Source organism: Sceloporus occidentalis, unplaced genomic scaffold, assembly GCF_023333645.1.
Source record: "Sceloporus occidentalis isolate IW3139 unplaced genomic scaffold, rSceOcc1.0.p SCAF_1, whole genome shotgun sequence".
Taxonomy (NCBI): Eukaryota; Metazoa; Chordata; class Lepidosauria; order Squamata; family Phrynosomatidae; genus Sceloporus; species Sceloporus occidentalis.
Window position 1 is genome coordinate 170,942,787 of NW_028316981.1, and position 27,976 is coordinate 170,970,762.

Here is a 27,976-nt window from a genome sequence, read left to right on the forward strand (position 1 = left end):
AAAACAGAAACACGCAGTTTTCAGAGCAGCCATTGTCGCACATCTCCGCAAGCATACAATTGGGGCTGTTTCTGTCATTGTGCTCTCTTTAGATCCCCCCTAACCCCCTTTCCCTGTCCTATGCCCTACCCTGCATGCCTTTGAGTTTTTTACTTTTTACTGCAATTCAGGAGTTTTGCTAATACTATTTACGCTTTTAAAAAGAAAATAAAAGAACTACAGTATTAAAAAATTAAAACCATCTTGACTGGGAGTAGCGAGGGCAAGGGGGGCAGGGGGAGAGGAGGAGACACTAACACCACTTAACTACCAATATTAGAACTGCTGCAGCAGCGCGTTTCACAAATAAAGACTAAGGGGACTGCAGTGTGATTGGGAGCTTATTGATGGGTTTCCCCTATCAACAAAAAGGTATGATTTAATCATGCTTTGGAGATGCAGCAGCTACGGATCAGAGGCAAGGTTGTGTTGATAAGTATTGCCAAAGACACTACTTACTGACTGTAATTGCAGTCTAAAGGCCATGTGTAGTAATCACATAAGTCATAAGACTTAGTCCTTACAACCTTAAAAATATGGGTTTTTGACCTTGATGCTAGCCAAGCCAGAGCAAAATTTTGGGGCAAAATTTTCCATTTCATATCTGTAGGGTAATTTAGGTTTCCCAAGGCTTCAGCCCTTTTAAAGGAAACAAAAATACGCACTTCGTGAGAAAATATTTGAGAGAATGAGTTAGCCTCCCTAAAAGGGAGAGTGACCTGAATCACATGGTTAGTTTGAATGAGAGAAAGAGAGAGAGAGAGAGAGAGAGAGAAGAGTTTGCATGCAGTAAAATCCCTATCTATCTAAGGAATGGGAAAGAGAACCCAAAAATCTTCCAACAGTATCCACAGATTCAGGCCAATCATGCAAAGTCATGGTACTTTGAAATTCTTACCTTTTCTCAGTTCCAAAGAGCTTTGACAGAACTCAGATTCCAGCAGATGCCTTCTACATATCCTGAAGGGAGATATTTGGGATATTCCAATTACAGGGGGGGGAAGTGTATTTAGTTGTAATCAGACTGATGACACAATTAATTATTTGGTGTTCTGCCCCTTTTAGTCTGCCACTAGATAAAGATTTGTGTCACCCAGTATTCAACTTTATAGACTTCACATCTCAAAAAGGAACGTTGGGTACTTACCGTGACACGTTCATTTCCTGCAGAGAAGGGTCCTGGCATCCTGTAATCTGGGTTTAGCTCCTCCTATTTGCTCCTGTAGGCAGGGACAATAAACAAAAGACCGGCCCCTATATGGGGAGGAGCTAGCCCCCCTGAGCCCCAGTCAATAACAAGCCAAGCGACTAGTAAGGTAATCAAGGAACTGAACTTTAGTAACATCAGCTAAGGGTTAACTAGAACACCTTAGAAAAAACTAGTCCAAGAACAAACAAGAACTCAGAAAAACCAATCCAGCAACAAGAAGAAGAACAAGGCAGGTCCACCAACAGGCAGGCAGGGTCGGAGGCCGCAGGCAGCACCCGGGTGGGCAGGGTGGGCAGGATGCCAGGACCCTTCTCTGCAGGAAATGAACGTGTCACGGTAAGTACCCAACGTTCCTTTTCCCAGCAGAGAGGGTCCTGTCCTCCTGTAATCTGGGATTTACAAAAGCCATCTCGAACTGGGAGGGAGGTGCTGCTAGGAGACTGTGGCCCCCGACACAATCTGTTGGAGGAACTTCCTTTCAAATGACGCCTCTGCGGACTGAGACACGTCCAGTTTGTAATGTCTTATGAAGGTCGAAGGCGACTTCCGTGTGGCCACCCTGCAAATATCTGACAGGGAGGCGCTAGTGGTCAAGGCCACAGAGGTAGATGCACTCCTGGTTGAGTGCACCATCAACCCCTCGGGTGGAGTGAGATCAAGAGTTCAGTAGCTCTTTTGAACAGAAGACCTGATTCACCTAGTCAGAGTCGAGACGGTACCTTGCACCCCAAAGAGCCCAGGCGAAAGGAAAAGAACATCTCAGATGACCTTAAGGTTGAAGTCCTCTTGATGTAGATTTTGAGGGCTCTGCACACATCCAATGTGTGCCAGGTCTTTTCCAAGTCCTTCTTAGGATCGGGGCAGAATGAAGGCAGGAGAATGTCCTGTGACACCTGAAAGGCTGAGTTGACCCAAGGCACGAAGGTAGGGTCTGGACGAAGGCACACTGAGACAGGCCTAAAAATACACAAGTCTTTACGTACCGACAGGGCCCCAGCTCTGACACCCATCTGGCGGAGGGAATGGCCGCGAGGAAGATGACCTTGAGGGAGAGGTGTTTGAAGAAGGCCTCCCAAAGGGACTTGATCGGACCAACCGTCAGAGCTCTTAAGACCGTGTTCACATCCCAAGATGGAAAACGATGTCTGGTGGGCAGGCCCTGTTGGAAAACTCCCCTCAACAGCCTCTTAATGTGAGGATGGCTGCCATTCTAGCTGCTCTCGCACGGAGCAGAAATGACGTGATGGCAGACACCTGCCTTATAACCATGTTGGGTCAAGCCCTTCTTAATGTCATCTTGGATGGACTATAGCAGGTCAGCCACTGAAAACCTGAAGCAGTTGATGAGAACTTGCCTAAGCAGTGGATGATGTGATCAATCAGAATAGAACCTGATCTAATCTGGACCTATGGCAGCTTCCAGCCTATCACTGATCACCTTGTCAACTGGTTATAGCAATGAAGGTGATATTAAGGTGATTTCATTTGTAGTAATTAAGATTTACCACTCTGAAAGAGGAATGTTAATGTCTGACCTCCAATTAAAATTTCAAAACAATGTGCAGTTCTTTACTGGAACATCTGTGAACCTGTGTAAAACAAGACTAATCCCATGGTTAGGCAAAGAAGACACTGGATTAACCTTTATCTTGCAGACATTGGTGAGTCCATGCAGAAGCATAGATGCACTCTGTGTTAACAGGGCATGTGGTCAGAATTAAGTCTGATTTCTTTTGAGGATGAACTTGTCTAGAGACTTCAAAAATCACCCCAACTCCATGTAGCAGACTATCATCAACCTGTATGAAGGCTGAGGGGTCTCGCGGCTAAATGAACTGCTGATTAAGGAGTCATGAAATGTGAACAGGGGGCTTGGCAAGGATAGCCCTCTGGTATCTAATTTCGAGGAGAGAATTTTCTCCACAAAAGGGATCTGTCAAAGGAACACAAACCTAAATTTAAAATAGTATAGTGGGCCCTCGATATGTACTGGAGTTGGATTTAGGACTTTGCATGGATACCAAATCCATGGAAGCTCAAGGCACATAAAATATAATTGCATAGTAAAACGGAGTCTCCTATATAAAATAGTAAAATCATAGTTTGCTGTGTTGTATTTTTGTTTTGTTTGTTTTTTGGAATATATATATACACACACACACACACACACACACACACACATATATATAGATATAGAAGCTGTGGGCATATAGGTGGCTGGTGTAAGTCTGTATATGGAGCTGTATGGTATATTAAATCTGAGCATTCTTGCTAGCAGAAAACAAGGCATAGGCACTAGGAAGTCTGTTTTTCCAGCCCCAAAAGGTAGTAAACAATGGTGTTGTTTGGACCAGACCATGCCATGAAAGCCCAATCAGGGATAAGACACTCACTCACACAGCAGCTAACCTTATAACCATAAAATCATAGAATCATGGAGTTGGATGAGACCACAAGGGCCATCAAGTCCAACCCCCTGCCATGCAGGAAATCACAATCAAAGCATGCCCAACAATATGCAAAGGAATCTTGTAGCACCCTGAGACCACTAAAGAAAAGAGATTAGCAGCATGAACCTCCATGGCCTTGAGCCCAATTCATCATATGTATGATAGATCCTGTTACAATAGGCTTTACAAGCCAGGCAGCAGTTGAATGGCAAGCCCATCAGCAGGCATTCTTACTTAAAATTTAACAATCTAGACAAGGTAAGAGGTAATTGTGATTTTTGTGGCAGACCCCTCAGGGCTCTGTAGGATGTCTGAATGGGATTTGAAGAAACCCCTTAGTAGAGAAACCTGATTATACTGTTTTAAAACACTCATGGAGGAAGGGGAGTTTCTTCCCCCATGGAGAGGAGTCTGTCTGTTTGTTTTTGATAAGAATTTTTCTTAACCCCCTGTATTAGTGAGAATCATCTCATGGAAGAAACTGTATTTTTTAGTTTCTTCCCTTTAACAGACATCCCTCCAAGAAAGAAGGGAAGGCAAGGGGAGCCACATCTTTTGAGGCTAGCTGACTGAGGTTCACTGTGTTTTATAACAGGAACATAATCCTTTTGCCACTAAAATGGAGTTTGGTTGGTCACCTTAATCCAATATATCTATCACCTCATATGAGATGTTTTTCCCAAAGATCCTCAATGCATGTAAGCATTAGAGGTCTGCTGAGTGACCAGAGACCTTCTCCTTACTTGAGTCACCCTGTTTATTAGCATTTAAACGAATCTGTATTGTTAAAGCTTATGCTCTTAATGAGAAGTGCTATGGCTGATAACAGTTTGCACAAAGGAGGTAGAACCATGTGCTCTGGACCTAATGGAGACAGTGATGGAGGCCCATGAGGGGGAAAGAAAAGTCATCATGTGGCTTTTATGGCTAGCCCCTCCCTTGAAGAATTAGTTTCCAGGCATCTTTTCTGGCCTGGAAAAAGGAGAGGGGGGTGAGCAGAAACAGCACAACTCAAACCTCATGTGCTAACATTAATAAAATGAACACCAGAAAGGTTAACCAGTATCTCTTGTAAATCTGAGCCCACAGCCCTGTTGATGTGGGGGCTCACCTAGGGTTGCCATAAGTGAGGACCTCCAAACCGGGACAAATGTAGGACAAATGTAGGGCAACATTTTCAAATGTAGGACACATTTTTATAAAAATGGAGGACGCACAAAAAATGAGGTTTTTTTTTAAAAAATGTTAATATAAATGCATGTTTTTAGGCATGATCAAAATGGAGGACATTTTGGCATTATTCTTAGGCAGAAATGTATTTGCCCTCGGGTTCAACTGTACTTCTCAGAAGTGTGTACTTGGTCAAGGGACTGTGGTTTTTCTTCACTGCGCATGAGTTTGTAAAAATCACAGCAAGTTACATTGGCCGTGCCTCAGAGGCTTGTTGATATCATCATCATAATCATCATCATCATCATCATCATCATCATCATCATCACCACTATAATTGGCCAAGAAAGGCAGACTTGTTAGCATTCAAAGCACCATAAATACACAAGAAATGCACTTGCATATATTTAATAATAAAAAATAATGAAAATATAAATAAAAAACAAGGCAGGGGTGTATATATTTGATAATAAAAATTAATGTAATAAAATAAAAAACAAGCAATAATAAAAATTAATGAAATAAAATAAAAACAAGCAATAATAAAAATTAATAAAATAAAATAAAAACAAGCAATAATAAAAATTAATAAAATAAAATAAAAACAAGCAATAATAAAAATTAATGAAATAAAATAAAAACAAGCAATAATAAAAATTAATAAAATAAAATAAAACAAGCAATAATAAAAATTAATAAAATAAAATAAAAACAAGCAATAATAAAAATTAATAAAATAAAATAAAAACAAGCAATAATAAAAATTAATGAAATAAAATAAAAACAAGCAATAATAAAAATTAAAAAAATAAAAACAAGCAATAATAAAAATTAATAAAATAAAAAAGCAATAATAAAAATTAATAAAATAAAAAAGCAATAATAAAAATTAATAAAATAAAAACAAGCAATAATAAAAATTAATAAAATAAAAAAGCAATAATAAAAATTAATAAAATAAAAAAGCAATAATAAAAATTAATAAAATAAAAACAAGCAATAATAAAAATTAATAAAATAAAATAAAAACAAGCAATAATAAAAATTAATAAAATAAAAAAGCAATAATAAAAATTAAAAAAAATTAAATAAAATAAGTATTTTATATTTTAAAAAATAATTTAAAACCCCCAAAATACCAAGGCAGACCTAATGGCCACTGAGTCAGCTCTCCTCCTCCTCCTCCTCCTCCTTCTCTGGCCCAATTCTGCCCTGGCCTTCAGGCACCCTTCCTCCGGCTCCTTCCTCCTCCTCCTCCTCCTCCTCTCTCCCTCCTCCTCCTTAGGATGCCTGGCGCGGGAGGAAGGGAAGCGGGGCAAGCACGCACGCGCATGCGCGCGCGCGGAGGGAATGGTGCAGGCGCACGCGCGCGGAGGGAATGGAGCAGGTGCGCGCGCGCGGAGGGAATGGAGCAGGTGCGCGCGCGCGGAGGGAATGGAGCAGGCGCCGCGCGGAGGGAATGGGGAAGGCGCGCGCGCTGCCAATGGCCCCTACTGAGGCCTGGGCAGCGCGCAAGCTCTCCCAGTGGGGGCGCGGTGGCAGCGGCGCTTGCCGGCCCGCCGAGGAAGAGGAGGAAGGTGGAGCTGGAGGAGGAGGAGGAGATGGGTCGGCGCCGCAGCAGCGGCAATGGCCGAAGCGGACCCCCCAAGCCGGGAACAAGGCACGGGTGGGGGCCCAAACCGGACCGTGACCGGGAGGGGCCCCCCGAAACCGTGAATGTCACGGGGGCCGCCGGGTTATGGCAACCCTAGGCTCACCCCTCCTTTATTTGCCCCATCAAGGGAGGCTGCCTGGGCAGTGGCTTATTCCAAGCACTGAGGAAACTGCTCTTAAGTTAGCAGTGACTGAAGACCATTGCTAATCATGGGTAGATAGCTGCATATGGCCTGTAGTGTAGCCCTGATACTCACGGGGCATTTTGTTTTATTTATGTTTAAAACAGCCCCAACTTCAGGCTGGGGTTTACAGCTTAGCCCTTTTAATTTCAGGCAGGCTTTATAGTAACCTGGCTGCAGGATAGAAGCTAGCTTGGTCCTCAACTCCCTCCCACTTGCATAGGTAGCTGGGAAGGGCAGAGGGACTGCTGTGGGACATGGCTCTACATTTACCTGAGGTAAGTCTGTGTCCTGAGAAAGGATAATCTCTGATGGAAAGGAGAGGCCAAGCACTCAAGCTTTTCTCTCAAGAGTGCCATGGTTTGGGGCAGCCAAACACAATTGGGGATGAAGGGAACTCTCCACCCATGATATCCACAAATGGTTTACCCCTTTTTGTTGTTGTAATTTTTGGGGAGGGAACACAGGAGGATTTGTATCCATGTGGTCTCTCAAAGAATCCCTGGGTTGGAAGAGATCCCAAGGGCCATCCAGTCCAACCCCATTCTGCCATGCAGGAACTCTCAATCAAAGCATTCCCGATAGATAGCCCTCCAGCCTCTGTTTAGAAGTGGGTGGCAGAGGCCATGCTCTCTCTGGGGTGGACATGAAGCCATTTTGTGCTTTTTGTGGGATGCTCTGTGGCAGCAAAAAAAGTCCATTTTAGAGTTGGAAGCTTCAGCTCCTGCTGGGCCAAGTCCAGCTTCCTTTACAGCCATGTGTCTGTGCAACACAGAGGAGGAATCCTCTGCCTCCTTACACACCATCTCATTATAAGAATTCAAAAGGAATGTGCAGGAGCCCTGGCAACACCACCATGTGTTTCCCAGTCTGCAAAAGGATCCCCCACACCTGTTAGGGTCCTGGGTGCCATTGGGGCCAGAGATGGGAAGGAAGGGGGAGACCAAGGGTTAATGCCCCCATCTGCCCTCCTGGCAGAGTCCCAAACCTTATGCTAGGCATAGTGCCTGCAATGGCCATGGCAGAGGCCTCATGGCAATGCCTGCCCTAGATCTGGCAAAGGTTCTTTGGTGGCTAGAGAGAGAGGGCCCCTGGTACTCACCGTTCTCCTGTGACTTCTGGCTGGCTTGCCTCTCTGACCTTGGCCATTTCAGGCTGGGCAGAGGTGATGCAGAGAAATCCTTTGCCATGGCTTTTGGCTGGCCTGTCCTCTGAACTCTGGCTGGGCAGAGATGCTGAGGAGGGAAGTTTCCATGACTTCTGGCCAGTTTCCTCACTGATCCCTGGCCTTAAACAGGCTGGGCAGAGGTGATGTGGAGAAACAGAGACATGGAGGGGATACCCCTCACCATCTCTTCCCACGGCTCCCATGTGCTGCAATGCTGTTTGCAGAAATCTCCAGTGCTCCCACCATGAAAGGGGGCAGCTTTGGAGCAGAGGGAGAGTCATTGGCAAAGCCAAGACCTTTCTCCAATCCTGGGAGCCCTTGCCATTTTAAGTCTTCTTCATGCTTCCAAGGCTGTAGTAAAGAAGCTGCAGAGCAACAGCAAACACATCCCAATGGGTCTCCCTCTGAAGCCAGCTCCCTCTGTTGAGCTGGCAGACCCTGAGCTAGGGAAGCCTGGGTTAAGGATGGCCCTTCACCCATGCTCTCAGGGTCCTCTGCCATAGCCACCACCAAAGAAGGGGGGAAAGGCAGGAGAGAGGAGAAGAAGGGAAGGCCAAGAAAACTCTCAAACCACTTTCGTAGAAAGGAAAAACTTTGCTGGCTCGAAGAGAACATCCTGCTAGGAGCATAGGCAGGAACAAGACTGAGGCTCAGGGGGGCTAGCTCCTCCCTATATAGGGGCCGGTCTTTTGTTTATTGTCCCTGCCTACAGGAGCAAATAGGAGGAGCTAAACCCAGATTACAGGAGGACAGGACCCTCTCTGCTGGGAAAAGTGGTAGTAGAACTGGTAACCAACACACAGCTATTTGTCACATATTCAGTAGCCCAATTTGCACTGGCAGCTATGAAAGTGTGTGCTTCTTTTATTAAGGAACATATTATACCATAAATGTTAATTTTACATTTTTATTAATCTATTTTGCAGGGCTCTATAAAAATGGTTCTAAAGTTATATCTAATATATTTAATAATTTATTTTTTAATCTTGTTCATGTTTTATTCCTCTTATTGGAAAGGCCTTTGGCTATAGACAATAAAGTTTATGATGATGACTGAATTAGTGCCAAAGTATATTTGCTGTTACAGACCTCTTTTATGAACTGTCCTATTCTTTCTGTATACTTCTTGTGTAATACAGGACAACATTACAAACATTCACATTGCGTTTGGATTTCACATATGAAATGATCAGCAGTTTATGTAGGCTGAGTCACCCTTATCCAGAATTCTGAAATCTGAAATACTCTAAAAACCAAAACTTTTTTCATGGGTGGTTGAGATAGTGAGCCCTTTGTTTTCTGAGGGTTCAGTGAATACAAACTTTGTTTTATGCACAAAATTATTTAAAATATTGTATACAATTACCTTTGGGCTATGTACAAGAGGTACATATGAAACATAAATTAATTTCATATTTAGACTTGGGTCCCATCTCCAAATGTCATCAAACTACAAGTCCCTTTTAGTCCCTTCCTTGTGCATGGATGGTGCTTTTTTGGTTAGATAAGGATGTACACAAAAAGAAAATCTGAAAACTTTTAAAGCACTGACATAAAGCCTTGCAAATACAGGCACTCCAAAACACTTCTGGTCTCAAGCAATTTGGATAAAGGAGACTCAGCCTGTAATATAATACTACTACTACTACTAATAATAATAATAATGGGTCCAGTCTGCCAGTACAACTGACATTTCTGTTCTAAAAGCTGTGTTTATATTTATTCTCTCAACACCTCAATGTTGTGCTCATTTTATTCTCCTTACAGGTGGAAGCTCTCAAATCTCTCTGCCACTGGAGTTTATAAACCTTTAGGAGCTGTCCTGTCTTGAGGAGATGCTTCCAGGCCGGCAGCTGTTGGAAGGGCTTAACCATACCCGGACCAAGCCATTGCTGGATCCTCCTGACCATGTCCTGCTACAAGCCCTCTACAGCTACCAGTATAAATCTGAGGATGGGAGGCAGGTGACCATCACAGAAGGGGAGCTTTTCCAGCTGATGCGCAAGGCTAATGAAGACTGGTGGCAAGTGCGCAGGCTCAGTCAGCCCAAGCAGAAGCGCCCCCTCTTTGTGCCAGCCACCTATGTGGCCGAAGTGTCTCCAGCCACAAGTGCAGCTACACAACAGAAGAGCATTCTGTATCCTGACATTGATACAGAGCAGGATGGTAGGACAGGTGAGTTTTGGGAGGAACTGCCAGCAACGTCAGGCTGGGTACTGCTTTGGGTTTTGGCATACTTGAGAATAGAATAGGAATCCAAAATGATTCATCCCCAGATGCAGCAAACTTGTAGAGCTGAATGTTTAATAGATAAGCACCAAAAATTGTAATAAGGATCTAAAGCCAAAGCAGCTGTCTTAAAACAGCATAGGAAAGCCATCATGGTGTAGTGATCTCAATGCTAGACTAAGGCTGTATGTACACTGTAGAATTAATGCAGTCTGACATTGCTTTAACTGTCATGACGTCATCTTATGAAATCATGGGATTTGTAGATTGTTGTGGTACCAGAGTTCAATGAGAGAGAAAGCTAAATTGTTTACAAAACTGCAGATCCCAGAATTCCATAGCACCAAGCCAGGGCAGTTAAAGTGGTGTCAAACTGCATTAATTCTGCAGTGTAGATACAGCATAGGCCTCCAGAAAACCAGGGTTCAAATACTCTCTGGGCCATGGAAACCCACTGAGTGACTGTTGGCAAGTCATGCTCTCTCAGCTTCAGAGGAAGACAAAAGCAAACCCCCTCTAAACAAATTTTGTCAAGAAAACCCCACGATAGGTTTGCTTTAGGGTCATTTTAAGTCAGACATGACTTGAATGCAGACAACAACAAAGTAGCATAGAAGAGGGATCTTTTTACTCTGTTCTTCAGTGTGAACACATTCAGAGCTGCTATCAATATAAAATCAAAATAGAAGTAACAGAGTTAAAAACAAAAATATTGAAAATAGCAATGAGTTATTTGTCACCTTGAAAGCTAACAACTCACCTCTGGCAGGTGCCCCTAGATGAAGCAAACCTTAATATCCAGGCAGGTCCAGGTGAAAATGTGCAAGTAGGAATAAGAAGAAAAGTAGAGATAAGTGTAAAGGAGAGCAGATAGTTGGCAAGGAGAAAGAAAAAAGAAAGGGAGAGAAATAAGGGACCATCTGGTTCTCAGTGCGATATACTGAGAGGGAGGAAGAGATTATCAGATGGGGGGAGCTGGGGTAAAATGCATACTCCTGGCATAATCATGTGATCGCACTGAAGATTTTCAGACGACATCGTGCTCATCCAGGATTTAACCCGTGAAGATCCAGCAATGCTCCAGCAACAAACCATTCATGGGGAAGTCCTGGGAATACTTTAGTTGCAGGAGCATTCCTGAGTGCGATGTGTCTGAAAATCTTCAACGCTAATGAGGGATTATGCTGGGAGTATGCCTTTTACTCCCAGCTTTCCCCCCTGTCTGATAATCTCCAGAGAGATGAGGGCTCACAGTACCTGGAGCAAGGCTAAGGAGGTATGCAGTTCATAATGTTTTGCAGCAAAGAGACAAGTTCTGTTTGCAATGGCCAGGATATTCTAAGGACAGCCTGCGGTATCCCAGCCCCAGAGCCACCCCAGTCTCCCCCCATTACTTTGGCCCTTCATTGCAACACCAGGTGGCTCTTCTTATGGGCATCCCACTGTGCTGCCCGGCATGATGGCAGTAGGTCATGTTAGGAAGGATCTAATTAGGGGAATTTCTGAATTTAGCTCAAATTGCTGAGAGGAAGGGTCCTAACAACACCCTCACGAGACCGTGTCCCATGATGTATTCGAGAGGTCCACAAGAATCTTTGAGAGATGACACTGAGACAGACTGCTCCAATTAAGTCTAAATATTCAAAGGGGAAAACAAACACACAACAAAGAGCACACACATACGCACATACACACAATTCTCAATTAAAGTAAAGGAGGGAAATTCAGGAGAGAGTTGAGAGAGGCAAATCTATGGGAGATACTTACTTCCGAAGGGTCCTCCGGGAACCAGAGGTGGATGTAGATTATGAAAGGGCACGGCCACCGAAACGTGGGAGAAAAATGGCAGAGGGAGCTAAAATCAGTGTTCAGTCTGACGTGAAGCCAGGTTGCATTCTGAATGTAGCACATTGATGTGTGCTAGACTGAGGCTTATATAGAGAATTTCTAGCTTCTGGCAATGAACTTTATGGCTTAGCTGCAGCCAAGACAATGGGTGTAAAGACCTGGGCTTTTGTTAAACCAAGGTTTAACAAAGACTTAGCCAAGGCACTTGGATCTGAACAAAATCGGGGAAGGCAAACAGATGAATAGATGGCCATTGACTTAATCACTGGGCCATCAGGTGTGAGGCTGAAAACAAACAGCAAGTATTGTACTGGTTTTTGGAGGAGATGTTTTTTCTTGCCTAGCAACTCCCAAACTTCCTGTGGAGAATGTCCAGGCCTTTTCTCTAGGGCTTCTACCCCCTCCTTTGCAAGCTGCCTACATGACATCTCTGCTTTGGAGAAATCCTGTGCTATTTCAGCTCCATCATCTCTAACCAGAGCTGTCTGTCAGTGATGGAGGTTGTCATCAACCATATTTGGAAGTGGGCAGATGGGGGAAGGCTGCTACAGATGCTGTCATTTCTCAGGTGTGTGCAGCAAGCCCCCAGTCATAGATTATCTAGCATAGCCCTTCCCACCCCTTTCCATTTGATGCTGCTTACTGACCCTGCCGTTTCCCCTCCTAGCACACTTGGAAATGGTATCTTGTTCTCTGGAGGACCTCTATGCACAGTCCCAGCCACCATCTTTCCACATGGGGCTCAAGGCCTGCCACAGCCACCCTTGGTCCAGGATGGGATCTCATCCACTGCCTCTTGGCCGGAGCCACAGCATGAGCGGCTTATTGCAAACTGATAAGATGGGTACAAAGGAGACGCAAAATCAAGAAGAGAAGCAAGTAATAAAGGGGAACAACCAAAGGGTGAGATCATTGTTTTTTGTTCCTCAAACCTTGATGGATTGGTTTGGTTTGGTTTTAACTAGGGGCTAGGCTATACCTAAGTGTATCATGTGAATTGCTGCAGATTTTCATACGTTTGCATTGATGTATTAATTTTCCTGCCAAATTCACATCTACTTGCCCACCCACTACCAAAAATGCACAGCCATGCGAATGCATGTGAATCTATGCAAAGCAGTCAACCGGCCATATGTTCGATAATGCACATAATCAGGGATACTCATTGATACTCCGGTAAAAAACATGAATCTTTTTTCGTCTCTGTAAAAAGCCCAAATTCTGTGTGGCTGGATTACAGTTCATTTGATTCAAATGAGGAGTATTTTAATTGTGTAGACAAGCCCTAGGACATCACAATCCACCAGGGACAGCCAAATAGAAAATGGTGTCACAAAATAGTAGGCAAAAGAGTGGCATTCTGTTCAGTTATAATTAAGGACAAAGGTGCCTTTAAGCAATTATCTGGGCCAAGATTTTATTCTTAGGACTAGAACAGATGCCACAATTCCTTCATACAGAAATCCTCTCGTCACCCTCCCCATCGCAGTTTTCTTGGTTTCAACAATGTGGGGTGAAGGAGGAGGGAAGAGAGCCCTTTCGTTGTGACTTTTGTTTGAACAATAGAAGCCAGCAGCTCTTGCTGATCTACTGCATATCTACCTGAGACCTACCAGCAGAATCCAGATCTCTCACCTGTCCATTCCTGTTCTAATGTGAGAGGCTATGAATAACAGGTCTTTTGGATTCTGGTCTCCATGTTCTCCAGCTAGATGCTCCTGAAAACTCATAAAATGATTCATGAAGGCTATAAACATTCATTTTCTTATGAGCCCAGAAGCGGACATTCAGAAGTAGTTTCAGTCTCCCTTATCCAGAATTCTGAAATCTGAAATACTCTAAAATCCAACACTTTTTTCATGGGTGGCTGAGATAATGACAGTCACTTTTGCTTTCTGATGGTTCTGTGGACACAGACTTTGTCTCACACACAAATTATTAAAAATATTATGTATAATATCACTTTCAGGCATATGCAACAAAAATGAATTTTATGTTAAGACACTGTTCCTGTTTCCAAAATATCTGATTATGTATATGCACATATTCCAGAATATTCCAAAAACTGGAAAAAAATCCAGTCCCAAAACACTTCTGGTCTCAAGCATTTCAGATAAAGAACTCTCAACCTGTATGTACTTGTCTTGCTGAACATTTAGGTTAACATGAACTTCCATCATAGTTGTGGCTGCTAAGAAACTTCTCCTCCATTAATTCATATTTTAAAGCCATCTAAAATTGTGCAGTTATCACTACATCTTGAACCAGTTAATTCTATTAATTGTGCATTATGTCTAAAAGCACTGTTTTGTTTGTTCTGAGTTCAATGAAAAATCAGTGTTTTTTGCAAAAGTAATCTATCTGGGCCATGGATAAGCTTGATCTGTTTTTATCAACTGCAGTCTGCCTCCTTGCATTTCCAGATGAAATGACAGCCATGGGTGACCACCAGCCAATGATAGCCTTATCACCTCTGCATTTGTCAGCTATTGTTTTGTAAATTCTTGAATGGATCAGAGATAAGGGTCTACACATACAGCAGGGATGCTCTAGATGTTGTTTTACCTCTTAAGTTAACAGTAGAGTTTCTTTCTTTCTCCTGTCCTGCAGCCCTCTCTTAATGTGCACTTCCAGATCTGCCTTAAACCATACCCTCCAACTGTCCTGATTTGGCAGAGATAATCCCAATTTATTCTCTGTCATCCTACTTTTTCAGCTGCTTTTGAAATGTCCCAGTTTCTCTCTCCTCCTGCTTTCCCCCTTTATCCTTGGCTTACTTCAGTTATTGCAAAATGAGTTTAAAATACAAAAGCAGTTTACATACCATTAACTCAACAGGGGAGAGAGGAGAAAAGGGGCAGAATTTTGCCCTTCCCAGTAAGCTCAGGCAAAAGCAAACTGCTTTAGCTTCTCTTAGTCTATGTGGTCTCCCAAGCTGACTACATTTTAATGTTGCTTGGCCACATGTACCCTGGTTTTCATCTTTGAAATGATAGAAGGCACGCTTAAACAAGGACTTAACTGGAATGGGAAGGATATCTATTGTTTGATGGTATTTAAAATTGCCCAAAACGTCCCCCCTCCACATTATATATCTCCAATAAGAAGTAAACATTATGCAAACCCCTTCATACCACCATTGATGTTACATGCTTAAAAGCAGTGCTGTTGGCCTCATTATGCACAAAAATTAGCTACCAACAACATTGCTTGATACATGCATTATTTCCGGTTTCTAGTGACCATTTTTCAGAGGGTGTGAACTGATATAAAACAGCAGATTTCAGCCTCCTTTGACTTCATTCCGCCTCTGGGTATGTCAACAGCTAACTAATTTCTAAGGAAGGCTTGAGACTAGTGTCAGAAGTAAGGGAATGTCTATTCACTCTAGAAGATGTTCACTGCCCAAGGGTTGAGGCTGTACTGAGGCAGAAACTTAGATAATACCTCTTCATAGTCCATGTTGGGAGCTCTGGGTGGATATGGAGATTTTCTTATCAAGATGACATTACATGCTCTCTTTGCTTGGGATCATTTTGGTCTCTTTGCTTATCAGAGCATCTGCTGCCTGACTTTGGACCACTTCCCCTTTTGCCCTTTTGCTGATTGGAAGCGGGTGCGAGGCTTTGCCCACACAGGATGTGGGGGAAGCCAGTAGCAGGGCAGTCCCTGATCCACAGGGTGTGCCTCTGAACTCCTCTGCTGACCCAGCCATTGACAGCAGTAAGTACTATGCTGAGCGGGGTGCTGGGCTGCCCCTTGGGGAGACTCCTGAAAGCCTCAGGTAGAATTAAGGGGGCAGAAATAGGCTAGAGTGCATAGGTGGGACTGGGGGACACATAAACACAGAGCTGGGAGAGTAAGGGAGGGATATTGGTAGGGCCTCTGGAGTGCTGCAAGACAAAAACCCAACCCTTCTAACCCTCTGTAATGAAGCAAGACTTCTCTGTTTCCTCTGGGGCTTGAGCAACCAATGTGGGCAGGGCTGCTGATGGAGTTGAGAGCCTTAGGTTGCATTGAGAGGGTCCTCCAGCAAACCTGGAAAGAAGGGAGATAATCCTTATCCTCTGATTGTCCTGATTTGGTAAGGACGTTCCCAATTAATCCCCTATCATCTCAACATTTTAGCTGCTTTTAAAATGTCCCAGTTTCTCTCTTCTCCTCCCACTTCTCTCTTTCATCTTAATCTTACTTCAGTTGCTGCAAATTGAGTTCAAGGTGCAAAAATAATTTGCACTTTGTTAAGTCAGCAGAAGGGAGAGGAGTGGAGTGGGTGGAATCTTGCTCTCCTCAGTAAGCTCAGGCAAAAGCACACTGCAGCACCGAGTTCTCCTAACTTGTATGTTCTTCCTCATTAATAACCTCTGCCATATTGACCATTCTCTGATGTTGCTTGGCCACACGAGTCCCAGATTTCCTCTGTAAAATGTTGGAGGCTATGAGAATCCATGGGTAGCAAAACAGCAGTGAATCAACACAGAACTGGAGAGAGCTGCAGTAGTCCACTGATTAGGTTTCAGGGGGTAGCAGGGTTTGTTATCACATACAAATGGGCCTCTGTATACAAGTACAGTGGGTCCTTGGCAGAGAAATGGCGGCTCTGCGAACACTTTAATGACGAGATGCCTCTATGATGATTTCATCACGGGAGACAAGCGTGACCGGTGATCACACTCTTGCACTTTAGGGATGATCTAGCCATGTTTTAAGGATGGTAAGACTCCGTATGATAATCTCCACATTGCTACACAGTGGCTTCCCCACCCCTGGTGTCCCCCGGTGTATGAGGGGGGATGCCAGGGGGTGACCATCGCCAAAAGGGCACACTCATCCCTTCTCCTTTGCCTCAGTGGCAGAGGCCTCCTCCTGAGGGGACTTCTGCTACCATGGCAAAGCCAGGAGAAGTGCCCTTGGTCTTCTCCTTCCCTGCAGTAGTGGAAGCCTCCTCCTGAGGAGATTGCCACTATTGCATCAAAGTCACGAGGAGTTTATTTGCCCCTTCTCACCCTACAGAGGATGGAGGATGACCCCTCTTCTGGGGTGTCACTCCATGTAGGCCACATACCTCGCACTCCCTAGTGATCCCACTGCTGCTACAGTTGGGTAGTGTATGCTCAGTCCAAAAGAAAGAAATAAAGTGTTCTGGTGCCACAGATGTGACCTACCTTGGCTCAGGCCATTTCTAGTGATCTAGAAGAGTGGGAAATGTTTACATTATTTGGAAGAATAGGTATCCATTCTCCTCTGCTGGGGTCACTATGACACAGTTGACTCCTTGGATTGCATTTCTCAGATTCCCCTCAACCAAGGGATTCTGGGAGTTATACTTTCCCTCCCCCAAAGTAACATTTCCAAGCACTTTACCATGATGAGAAGGGGCTGCACATTTGTTAGGTAAAACCGAGTCTACCTGTTTTCTTCTGACAGATGTTGGGTGATACACACCTCCCTCCCCCTGGTCCCATTAGGGATACGTCTCCCCTTTACTGCAATCTGGAGGAGATGAAACAACTAACAGTGATGCCCCCCAGCCCTTGCAGCCCCCCACTGCAGGTGCTCGAATCCTGGGAACAACACATAGATTCCAGCTCCCTACGCAGTTATTTCTACAAGCCAGCTACGGGCGAGAAGTCATGGAAGCCGCCACGGAGGACGCAAGAGAGGGTGAGGTGAAGTACTGGTTTGGAGCATGGGTGCTAATCATCGTATGAAAGTCTTGCAGTTCTTTCTTCTGGTCACATCAAACATTTCCTGCAACAGGGAGTGGCAAAGAGGGAGGCTATAGGCCTGTCATCACTAGCTGGTCATCACCCTGGCTGTCATTAATATGAAGGCATGAGCAGGCAGAACACAATGGTCAAGTTAAATGTTTGGGGGTCTGCAACACAATGTTGCTGTGTGGATTGCTGCTGTTTGGGGTTCCAACCAGGCATTCCCTTTTCTCTGATACATTTATTTGTTTAATTAATCATTCTTCTCTCCTACCCATAACATAGTATAGGTCGTGTTTCTCTTATCTGGAATGCTTTGGACGAGAAGTGTTTTGGATTTCAGAATTTTTTGGAAGTTGGAATACCTGTATTTGGATATACATGAATAATGAGATATATTGGAGGTGGGACCCATCTAAACACAAAAATCACTTATGTTTCATATACATCATATACATCATACCCATAATCTGAATATTTTGGATGTTAAAAGTCCAGATAAGGGAGACTAAACCCATATGACCATTGGATATAGTCAGTCTTCACTGGGCTATATTTTATTATTTCCCTTCCTTATCATTTTTCCCTTCTTAAAGTTATTCCTTTTTTGGTTCTTCTGCCAAACTATCAGGTCCCGCTCAGTCTCCCTTTATTTGTTTGTTTGTTTATTTATTTCATTTCTATGCCACTTTTCTCCTACAAAGGGACCCGAGGCGGCTCACAAGATAAAAACATTTTAAAATGTTTGTGCATGGATGGTGCTTTTTTTGGCTAGAAAAGGGTCCACACAGAGAATGAGCTCACTCTTTGGCGATCAGGATTATCCATTGCCTAAATGAGGGGTCCATTCGCACTGCAGAATTATAGTAAACCTTATCTGAAATGCTCCAAAATCTGAAGCTTTTAAAGCATTAAAACAACGCTTGGAGGGAAAGACTGTGGCACTCCTGCTCATTTGTCATATGTGGGCCCACTACACACGGCTTTCAGATTAGGCTGAAATAATAATAATAGTTTATTTATATTTCCCACCTCTCCGAAGATCAAGGCAGGATAACAACAATAAAATAATACAAGATAATACAAGTAATACAAATACTAATACAATCAATAAAACACTAATATTGAATTTTTCAATTACCAAAACTGTGTAACGGAACCAGCAATGGTGTGCATCCCCATGGGCACTTGTGCCATACTATGCCGTGTGCGCGAGCCCCATTGTTTCAACGGGGCTTGAGCATATTCAGTCCTGTATTTGCCTTACATTGGGTGGGGGTCCAGAACGAATCTCCCACATAAGGCAAGGGCGCACTGTATATGTAAATATTCCAAAATCCCCCCCCCCCCAAAAATCTGAAATCCAAAACATTTCTGGTCCCAAGCGTTTCAGGTAAGGAGCGCTCAATCTGTACTAGTATTCCGCTTTATCACTCTCCAGGTGTTTTGGGGCTTCACTTCCATAATCCCCTCCATTGGCTATTCTAGTTCAGGCTGATGGGAGATATAAGATTAAAAAAACATCAAGAGGGCCACAACTGCACATCCTTGGCTTTAATGGAGGCGGCTTACTCCAGGGGCAGTGAGCTAGTTTTTGTCCAAATACTAAGGGGTTTATCCATAGAGTTTAATCTATTCCATGTTGTAGTTTGATCTGTAAGGGAGCTACCCAGAGTGCTGAACCTATTTTGGGAACAAGGCTTGGATAGCTAATTTAAAGTTTGGACTAAATGCCAGAGCAGATTTCACAATTTATTATTATTATTATTATTACCGTACTATTATTTCTTTCCTGCCTCAAGGTGGAAACACCAACAAATCAACCATGCACAACATCAATTAAAAACACATTAATTAAAACATGCCACAGTTTAAAAGGACAAATAAGACATACACATTTGAAAACAATCCACATTTAAAATTCATCATCTAAATTCACAATTTAAAAATCACCTGGATAAGCCTATCAATTCCACTGACTTCAAACCACCAGGGTCAAATAAAGGAAATAATCTGGTGGGACAAGTGTGGTTGTTGGATTGAGAAAGTTAAAGCTGAAAAGGGATTCAATGAAGTTAGGGAAAATATTAATAATTTTTTCCACGTTATAGGTACTGGATACTAAATTATTTGGTTATAGACATTGAAGAGGGAGGGGAGAGGGTGTTTGAAAAGGATGTGCTGGAATAATGGTAATAGTTAGTAAGGATGTATTATGTATGTTGTGTGATATTACAGTCCATAAAACTAATAAATAAAGCAATTAAAAAAACCATTCAAGCCACCAGCCTGCAGTGCCTGGTCTAGAGAGAGTAAGCAGTGTCACAAGTGCATGGGGGGAATGCATTGTATCCCTATCACCACATTTGGTGTGGAGCTGAAGATGGGGAGATAAGGTGTGTTGGTGTCCTTCATGTGGGTGATGTAGCGTATAATGTGGGAAATGACCACTTTTAATCCATGTGAGCCTTCCTGAATTATTTATTCCAGGAGAGACTCCCTGAGCGTGGTTATTTAAACAGAAAAAGCAAAATTATGGCTGCATCTTCGATTTTCTATTCCTGGGGACAGACGCAGCTTTACAAATGCAAATTACTGATGGTGCTTGGTTTTTATTTTTTGACACAGAGCAGCTGGCGGCAGTGGCTTAGTTGTACATTCAACCTATAATGTACCCTGGCCCCCAGGAGCCTCTGAGCAGGTGCAGCATCTTTGCCATGGCTGTCCTCCGTGGGAGAGAGTATGGTAGCCTAGCATCATTCTCTCTCAACTGAAGTGATAGCCCCGTATTGCTTTAGTGCCTCATTGCCAGGGGTCACTACCAATAACTGTAAATGTGTACATTTACAGCGCTATAAAATAAACTATAATAATAATAACAACAACAACAACAACAACTGGCCACTGTTCTTGTAGGTATCAAAAATCGAGAAAGAAAAGATCATGTTTCTGAGAGCGATAACAGAAACGTTGTATGAAATAGAGGCTGAAGTCAGTGGTGTCACTAGGGTTGGCGTCACTCATGGTGTCACCGCATTGACCTTCTCCCATACCACATCATACAGAAGCCATAGTAATGTTTTTTGCACTGATGTTACTTGTAAATCACAATTCCCATATATCACTGAACGTAATGGCAATGGTTGTGACATAAACAACCAGCAAAATTAAAATTAGGCCTTTAAATTACAATATTGTATGCACAACCTAAATGTATTTACATATACATAGTTTCATGAATTTAAAGTAAAGGTATGGTAAAATGTGACATTTTTAAAGAAAATTGTAAAAATATTTCTTTAATTTTTTAAAAATTAAATTTGAAGTTTTCTTATTTTTAAAAAACCTTGAGGCCCCTCCTTTCTCCTCCCACTGAGATTAAGCCCCCACACACTACCTCTTAAAGCATTTTTAAGGGAAGCAGGCAAATGCCACAGTCCGTTCCTGCCAAAACATAACGTTTGAGGAGCAGTGGTGTCACCCCTCTTAAAGTATCACCTGATATGGTCCGCATCCCCTAGTGACACCACTGGCTGGAGTTTTGCACATGGCTCAGAGATACCTAGAATCACTGATGTTCACTGTGTGAGCTGGGCATGTCTCTCTCTTTCCACCCTAGGAGTGATGGTGGGAGGGATGCCACCATCTAGCAGTGGCATCACAAGTGGGTGTGAGGGGTGCGGAGCGCACCAGGTGACACACTAGAAGAGGGGTGACACCTAGTCGAGCCCTTCTGTTGCTGCATCCCTCCCAGCTTTGCTGTGGCACTAAAGAGAGGGCCGAGTGCACTATTTTGGCCACTTCCGCCCTCCCGAGCAAGCCCCCCTCTATTCCAGGTGACAGCAGGGGTGAGGATGCCATTACATCTAGTAGTTGCATGGGCACATATGCATTTTGGCACATGCCTGTACCTGTTATGAATGCAAACCTATATGCATTCCAAATTCTGTACTGTGTTTGTTATGCCAACCAAAAGCATATGCACATATTTGGCATGTGGTTATGATGACTGGGGACTCAGGGAACTGTATCCCCCAAAAGTCATGTTTCTAGGCTCTGCAGTACATTTCTGTGCTTGTGTAAAGCCACATATCCCTCCTTTTTGTGTGTGTGTTATATAAGGCAATTCAGGGACTTTCTTGGTTGTGAGAGCACAGGTTCATTCCTTGGGGTTTTCACTCCAGGCCCAGCTCACCCACAAGAGATCCTTGTTGGCAGCCTCCTGCCAGCTCCCTCCCTCCTTCCTTTCCCAGAGGCCGCTTCCAAAGCCCATCGCTCCCTGGCACCTTAGGTCAAGCTGAACCGCTTGGGCTGCCCGCCAGGTGCCTGTGAAATTCAGCCGTAATTACTCTAACGAACTATGTGTCCTAGCAGAGCGAGGAGAAGGAGCCAGCCGGCTGATTAATCTACAAGCTCATTTTTTCTCTACCCGGCCCCATTGCCACGTGCATCCTTCCCAATTCCTAGGAAAAGAGCCTGTGCCTGAAGGTCTTGTTCATGTACCCACAGCCGTGAGGGTGTAGGAAAGCTGTGGGTTGGAAGGACAGAGGGCTGTGGGAGATGGGGGCAGAGGGTTGAAAGAAATTGTGGCTAGAGGGCTGTGGATTAACACTCCAGGAATCAGTTCATTTTAGAGCTGGGGGAGGTGGAGGGAAGGGCAGCCTTTCTTATGACAGCCTGTCAATGGTCCTGTTTTCTAGATAGAATCTCTTGTCTTTTGCCTTCCCTTGTCTCCTCTTCCTTCCGCCCTGCCAATTTGTGTGCTTCTGTTTCATCAGACCTTTTTACAGCCAGAGGGCCAGGGCCTTTCAGCCCCAGGAGAGGAGCCTGCTCTTGATGAACTGTTGGATAAAGCAGAAGACGAAGGGAAGGCAGGGGAGCAGCCGCAGCAGCCACAGCCAGTTTCTCTGGGACTCTCCAGGGCCAGAGAGAAGAAGCTGGGCTACACCAAATCCATGGTGCTGCCAGAGACCCGAGGGCCCAAGGTAAGTCAGAGCAGGGGTGCTGGCAGGGGGAAGTAGCACAGGGTCCTCCAAGTCTTCCTGCCTAGAAGGGGAGGAAGGAGATACCTTCGCTGAATATGTTACAGAGAGGACCAGGCTTGTGTTGTTATATTGTGTGCCTGGAGCAGAATTAGGGGTGTGTGTGCAGTGACGTCACTAGGGTTGATGTCACCTGGTGCAGTAATTCATGGTGTCAAACCCCCCCCCCCCATTTACCTTCTCCTATACTACACCATACAGAATCCTTAATAATTTTTTTTGTACTAATGTTACCCATTAATGGTAATTCCTGTATAATAGTGAATGCAATGGTAGTAGTTGTGACACAAACAACTAGCAAAATTAAAATTATACCTTTAAATTACAATATCACATGCATGGCATAAATGCATTTACTATACTTATACGTAGTTTTGTTTGGTAAAATATGATGTTTTAAAGAAAATTTGGTAAAATGTGATGCTTTAAAGAAAATATTTTATTTTTATTTTTTTTAAAAAAAATAAATGTAAAAGCTGGGGCCTTTCCTTTCTCCTCACACTAAGCCTCAACCCATTTGTACAATTTCTCCAGCACTTTAAAGGGATGCAGGCGAATACCACAGCTTGTTTCTACACAAAGGCAGATGTTTGAGGAGCAGTAGTGTCACCCTTCCTTTAGGGTGTCATCTGGTGCAGTCCAGACCCCCAGCACCTCCTAGTGATGTCACTGTTGTGTATGTATGATGAGGGAGAGTGTTGTACAGGATGTGTGGAATGGAGGACAATGATTCTAGGAAGTGATTGGACACACAAAGTAGATGGGAAACCCTCTTCATTTCTCTCTCTCCCCCTCTCTCTTTACAGGGAAATCATCGCAGGAACCTTTCCCAACACAGTTATGAGGCCTGGCTAGGGGAATGCCCAGAGTCCACACCTGCCAATGGTTCCCCTTCACACAGCCCTGATCTCCTTCATGTAAGTCACAGCCACTGGAGAGGAGCAGTGGTTAGATGTGCTGGACTTTACCCCTTGCCTCTGGCTAGACAGACGGGGAATGATGGGAATTGTAATCCAGTAAATTCTGGATGATGCTGAATTGAGGGAGAAAAACTGGAGGAAGAGTGAGGCCAGCAAGGTAGTAAAGGATTTTCTAGGGCCAAATTGAAGAAATCTAGGATCAGGGACCGATATGACTAAGTCATATGACTAAGAGAGCTAATGCCAGGGATATCACCATTTAGCCTGTGGTGCTCATGGAGCAAACTTGTTTAAACTAATTTTCTACGATTCTCAGTTTAAAGTTTAACTCAGTTTAAAGTTTTCTATGATCCTAAGTACCTCATAGGGTTGTTGTTGTTGTTGTTGTTGCTGTTTGCCTTTAAGTTGTTTCTGACTTATAGTGACCCTAAGGTGAACCTATCATGGGGCTTTCTTGGCACTATTTGTTCAAAGGAAGTTTGCCATTGTCTTCCCCTGAAGTTGACAGTATGCAACTTGCCCAAGGTCACCCAGTGGGTTTCATGGATGAGCTGGGAATCTAACCCTGCTCTCCAGAGTCATAGTCCTACATTGACACCCACTATGCCATGCTGGCTGTACCATAGTGGTGTCGTAATTGTAAAAGAATGGCAATTACGGGCCAACCATGTACACCATCTTGAATAAAATCCTGGATGAAGTTGTAGTTAAAGAAATAATCTCCCTCCCGCCCATTGCTTGGTGGGGTCTCCTTGTCCCTATTCCCTGAAAGAATCTGGTGGAACAAACTCTTGTCCCTTGCACATGGCCCAAAACTCAGCTGTACCATGTCAAGCAGGAGGTTCCTTAGCTTGGGGGTAGGACTTCGATATCCCATCTGTCCTGTGCCTGACCTGATTGACGTACTGACTGCTGCCCAGGTAGAGGGCTATGGTGGAATGGAGGATGCATGGCAAAGAAAATGAAGAACCATGTGTTCCCCAGTGGCATCTCCCACCCCTGGTGTCACCCAGTGTGTGTGTGTCGACTTCCTGGGGGAGAGGTTTCTGGAGGTGATGCACTCATTCTCTTGATGAGGAGAATGAGGCAGCAGCACCAAGGTGGTGGGGTGCTCGGCTTCTTCCGTGCCAATGGAGCATTCATTTTCCTTATGAAGAGAACGAGGCAGTGGCATCTAGATAGACTGGGCCAACCCAGTATCACCTCTTTTCTGGAGTGTCACATGGTGCAGGCTGCACCCCCTGGACCCACCTACTGAAGCACTGGTGTTGCCAATTGTGAGGTTGGGGAATGAGTGGTCAAGAGGGCTAATGGGTTTCAGAATGCATTCTTGGGGAAGAAGTGGGGCACGTATCTGCACTGGCTGGATACTCTGGGGGGCAACTAGAGTATCCTGGCCCTGGAGCTGCCTGACGTTACCCCATTACCTGGACCTACCATTACGACATGTAGCAGCTGTTTGAAATGGGTCTCACTGAGCCGCCCAACATATCCGCAATCACCATGGGTTTCTTCACTTTGAAGTCAAAATGAGGTGCCCAATGACGATTGCATGAGCTGGGTGCCTTGATCTGATCTTACAGTGAGTGAGTATGGCAGCAACAGATGTGTCAGGCAACTCAGTGGGATGTCTTTCAAATAGCTGCCCGATCTTGGAATGGAGGGTTCTGGATCTTGCCAGAAGAGCTGGAATAAAAATCATGTTTTTATAATTCATTTTAAGGGAGGCATTGGCCAGTCCTGGTGCTCAACATGCTGGACATTATCATTGACCAGAGCTATTGTTGGGTGTGTGTGTCATCTGGTCTCCCATGTGGAGAATGGGGAGAGACCATTGTATTTGGCCTGTGCAGACAGGGCCATAGAGATCTCAACCATGTCACATAGACTAGAATGTGTGTCCCCTCCTTCAAGGGTGTTCTTCCCAGACTGCCCTGGCTTGTCCCTATAAATTACCAATGCAAAGGAATCTTGTTTGAGACTAACTGAAAGAAGCTGGAAACATGTGCTTTCATAGACTTCAGTCTTTTTGTTCAGATGTATGGAAACTTACAGATAGTGTGTGTACTGTACTTGCTTTTGCTACTTGCTATTGCTTCTTCTGTTTCTTTCCCCAACTCCTTTGAGAATTTATATTTCTTCCCAAGCTACTGTTAGCAGCTTCTCTTCATGATGGCTCTCTTTCTAGTGAGCCAGGTCTCATTTAGGGATGGGCAGGGTGACCAGATGTCCTCTTTTTCCAGGGCATGTCCTACGTTTCAACCTCCTGTCCAGGAGGAATTTCAACATGTCCTCCATTTTGAGCATTGCTAAGAAACATGCTTTTATTTTGTAATGTCCTATATTTTCCTTGAAAGTCCTACATTTCTTGTCTTCCTTTGTGGTTATGACATCTGGTCACCATGGGGATGGTGCATTGCTTAGACCAAGAATCTGCGGAGAATAATGAGCTGTGATGAGCAAGAACTGTGGGAAGAAGTAGAGTGCAGTTTAGGAAAGATTAGAAGACTCATTGAGGATATTGTCTAACATAGCTTCTTCGCTGCAGGTGGTGGAGAAATCTGGGCAGCTGAACAAAACCAAGATTGCAGAAGGAGGACGGAAACTCAGGTACCCAGCTGGCACTCCAGTGGTGAGGAGAGGGCAGACACTGCCCTTGGAGAGGGGGTCCTTGTTCTCCTTCTCTTTTGGTGGAATCCAAGAATGCTTGTCTATCCCTTGCAATAACCTGGCTGGCTCCTCAGCTTTGACTGTGTAGCATTTCACAGCTGAAGGGATTTTGACAAGCAATGTCCTGGCCATGAATAGACAAAGGGGCTAGGAGGGGCTGCTGGTGGATAATGGGCCTTTTTCAGCTGCCGTCACAGATGGGGCAGGGGCTGTAATAAAGGAGAGCTGAGCTTGTGTTCCCTCCACAAGAGAAGGGGAGTCAAACCCAGCAGAATGGCACATGTGGAGTTTGAAGCTGCTACATAATCTGTTCTAAAGCAGATACACATGTCTGGTCCCATGTATGTGTCTGAATTGTGACTCAGTATCTTTAGCAAGATGTTTATAAGGAGACTAGCATGGATCTGGGGGAAATTCTCTATCCTTCCCTTCTGCCCAGATTCTGGGATTATGGGTACCATATATACTCGACTATAAATTGATTTCATGTATAAATTGAGGGCAGGTTTTGGGCCAAAATTATAGATTGTGATATGAACCATGCATAAGGTTCATGAGGGTAAAATTAAGGGGCATGTAGCAAAGGATCTGAAGGTTAAAGGAAAGTAAAATGATGCTAAAGAACTTACAAAATTCCAGCAGGCATAACTGTGCTCACACTAATAGCTGGATGTATGTGTAAGTGCTTCCAGGACAGATTACACTCTTGCCTTTCACCAGCGGATGGTTCCTTTTTTAAAAAAAATAAGAGTTAAAGTACTGTATTTGCATTGACGCGTGGATAAGTCAACTCAGGTTTTGGGGGTCAATTTTTTGACTAAAATTTCTAGACCTATACATGAGTATATATAGTAGTTTATAGATAATTCTGGAGACAGTTCTAGACAGATGCTTCCAGTTCAGAATTGCTTTGCAGATATTCTTTCCCTCTGTAACTGATGTTTTGTTGAAAGAAAGAAAAAAAGATGGGAGAAGCAGTGGGAATACAGAAAAGGGCTATCTGGACCCTCTGTAAAATTCCATAAATGCAGCAAGGCAATTGCATAGGACAGCGGCTGAACTTATCTCAGGGTTTGGAACCTTTGGCTCCCCACAGATGTTGCTGGGTTGCAACTCTCATCATTACTGACTGTGTCATGCATTCCAGAGCCAATGGGAATTGAAGTCCAGCAGCATTTGGAGAGCTAATTATTCTCTCCCTACATTAGCTGGAAGCATCCTGTGTCTCACTTTGATCTGACCCCTGAGAAAATGCAGAAAACATGCCCATTAACCACCATGTTCAGTTCCAGTAGAGGTTAATGACAAAAGTCTCCTTTTGTCTTTTGTCACTCAAAGGATGAGGTCTGGTAATCTATATCAGTACAGTGCTTATTCTGATGAATGGATGTTTACTCGTGTAGCATGACTGAATGTGGAAGCATCTGTCTCAACATATGTGTGGGAGGGGAGTACTGAATATATATGTCAGCAGTTTTATCATCATGGATTCTCATCTTGTTTCTCTTATGACATCCTGCCTGCAACCCACCAGAAAGTGCTGGGCATCCTCATGGCTGGTGTTGGCTGGGAACAGCCTCATGTTCTACAAGGATCCCAAAGTAGCAGCTGCATGGGTGAGTGGAGTCGCAGAAGGTAATATGGGATGGGCGGGCTACAGCCCAGTCTAATTTCAGATGTGATC

General features: G+C 44.0%; 1 protein-coding gene across 2 annotated transcripts in view; it reads left to right on the plus strand.

Annotated features, from left to right (window-relative positions):
* The window catches only part of ARHGAP9 (Rho GTPase activating protein 9), a 52,900-nt gene that overhangs the window by 8,028 nt on the left and 16,896 nt on the right, over nt 1–27,976 (plus strand). The window contains exons 1-7 of one of the 2 annotated variants that reach the window (XM_089482246.1): nt 1,549–1,585; nt 9,640–10,047; nt 12,617–12,852; nt 22,439–22,645; nt 23,509–23,619; nt 26,171–26,232; nt 27,827–27,908. In XM_089482246.1, the coding sequence (XP_089338372.1) occupies nt 9,708–10,047; nt 12,617–12,852; nt 22,439–22,645; nt 23,509–23,619; nt 26,171–26,232; nt 27,827–27,908 (1,038 nt within the window). In that variant the 5' untranslated portion in view covers nt 1,549–1,585; nt 9,640–9,707. Of the gene's footprint in view, nt 1–1,548; nt 1,586–9,639; nt 10,048–12,616; nt 12,853–22,438; nt 22,646–23,508; nt 23,620–26,170; nt 26,233–27,826; nt 27,909–27,976 lie in introns of those variants that run through there. The other variant, XM_089482241.1, reaches the window with a different exon arrangement.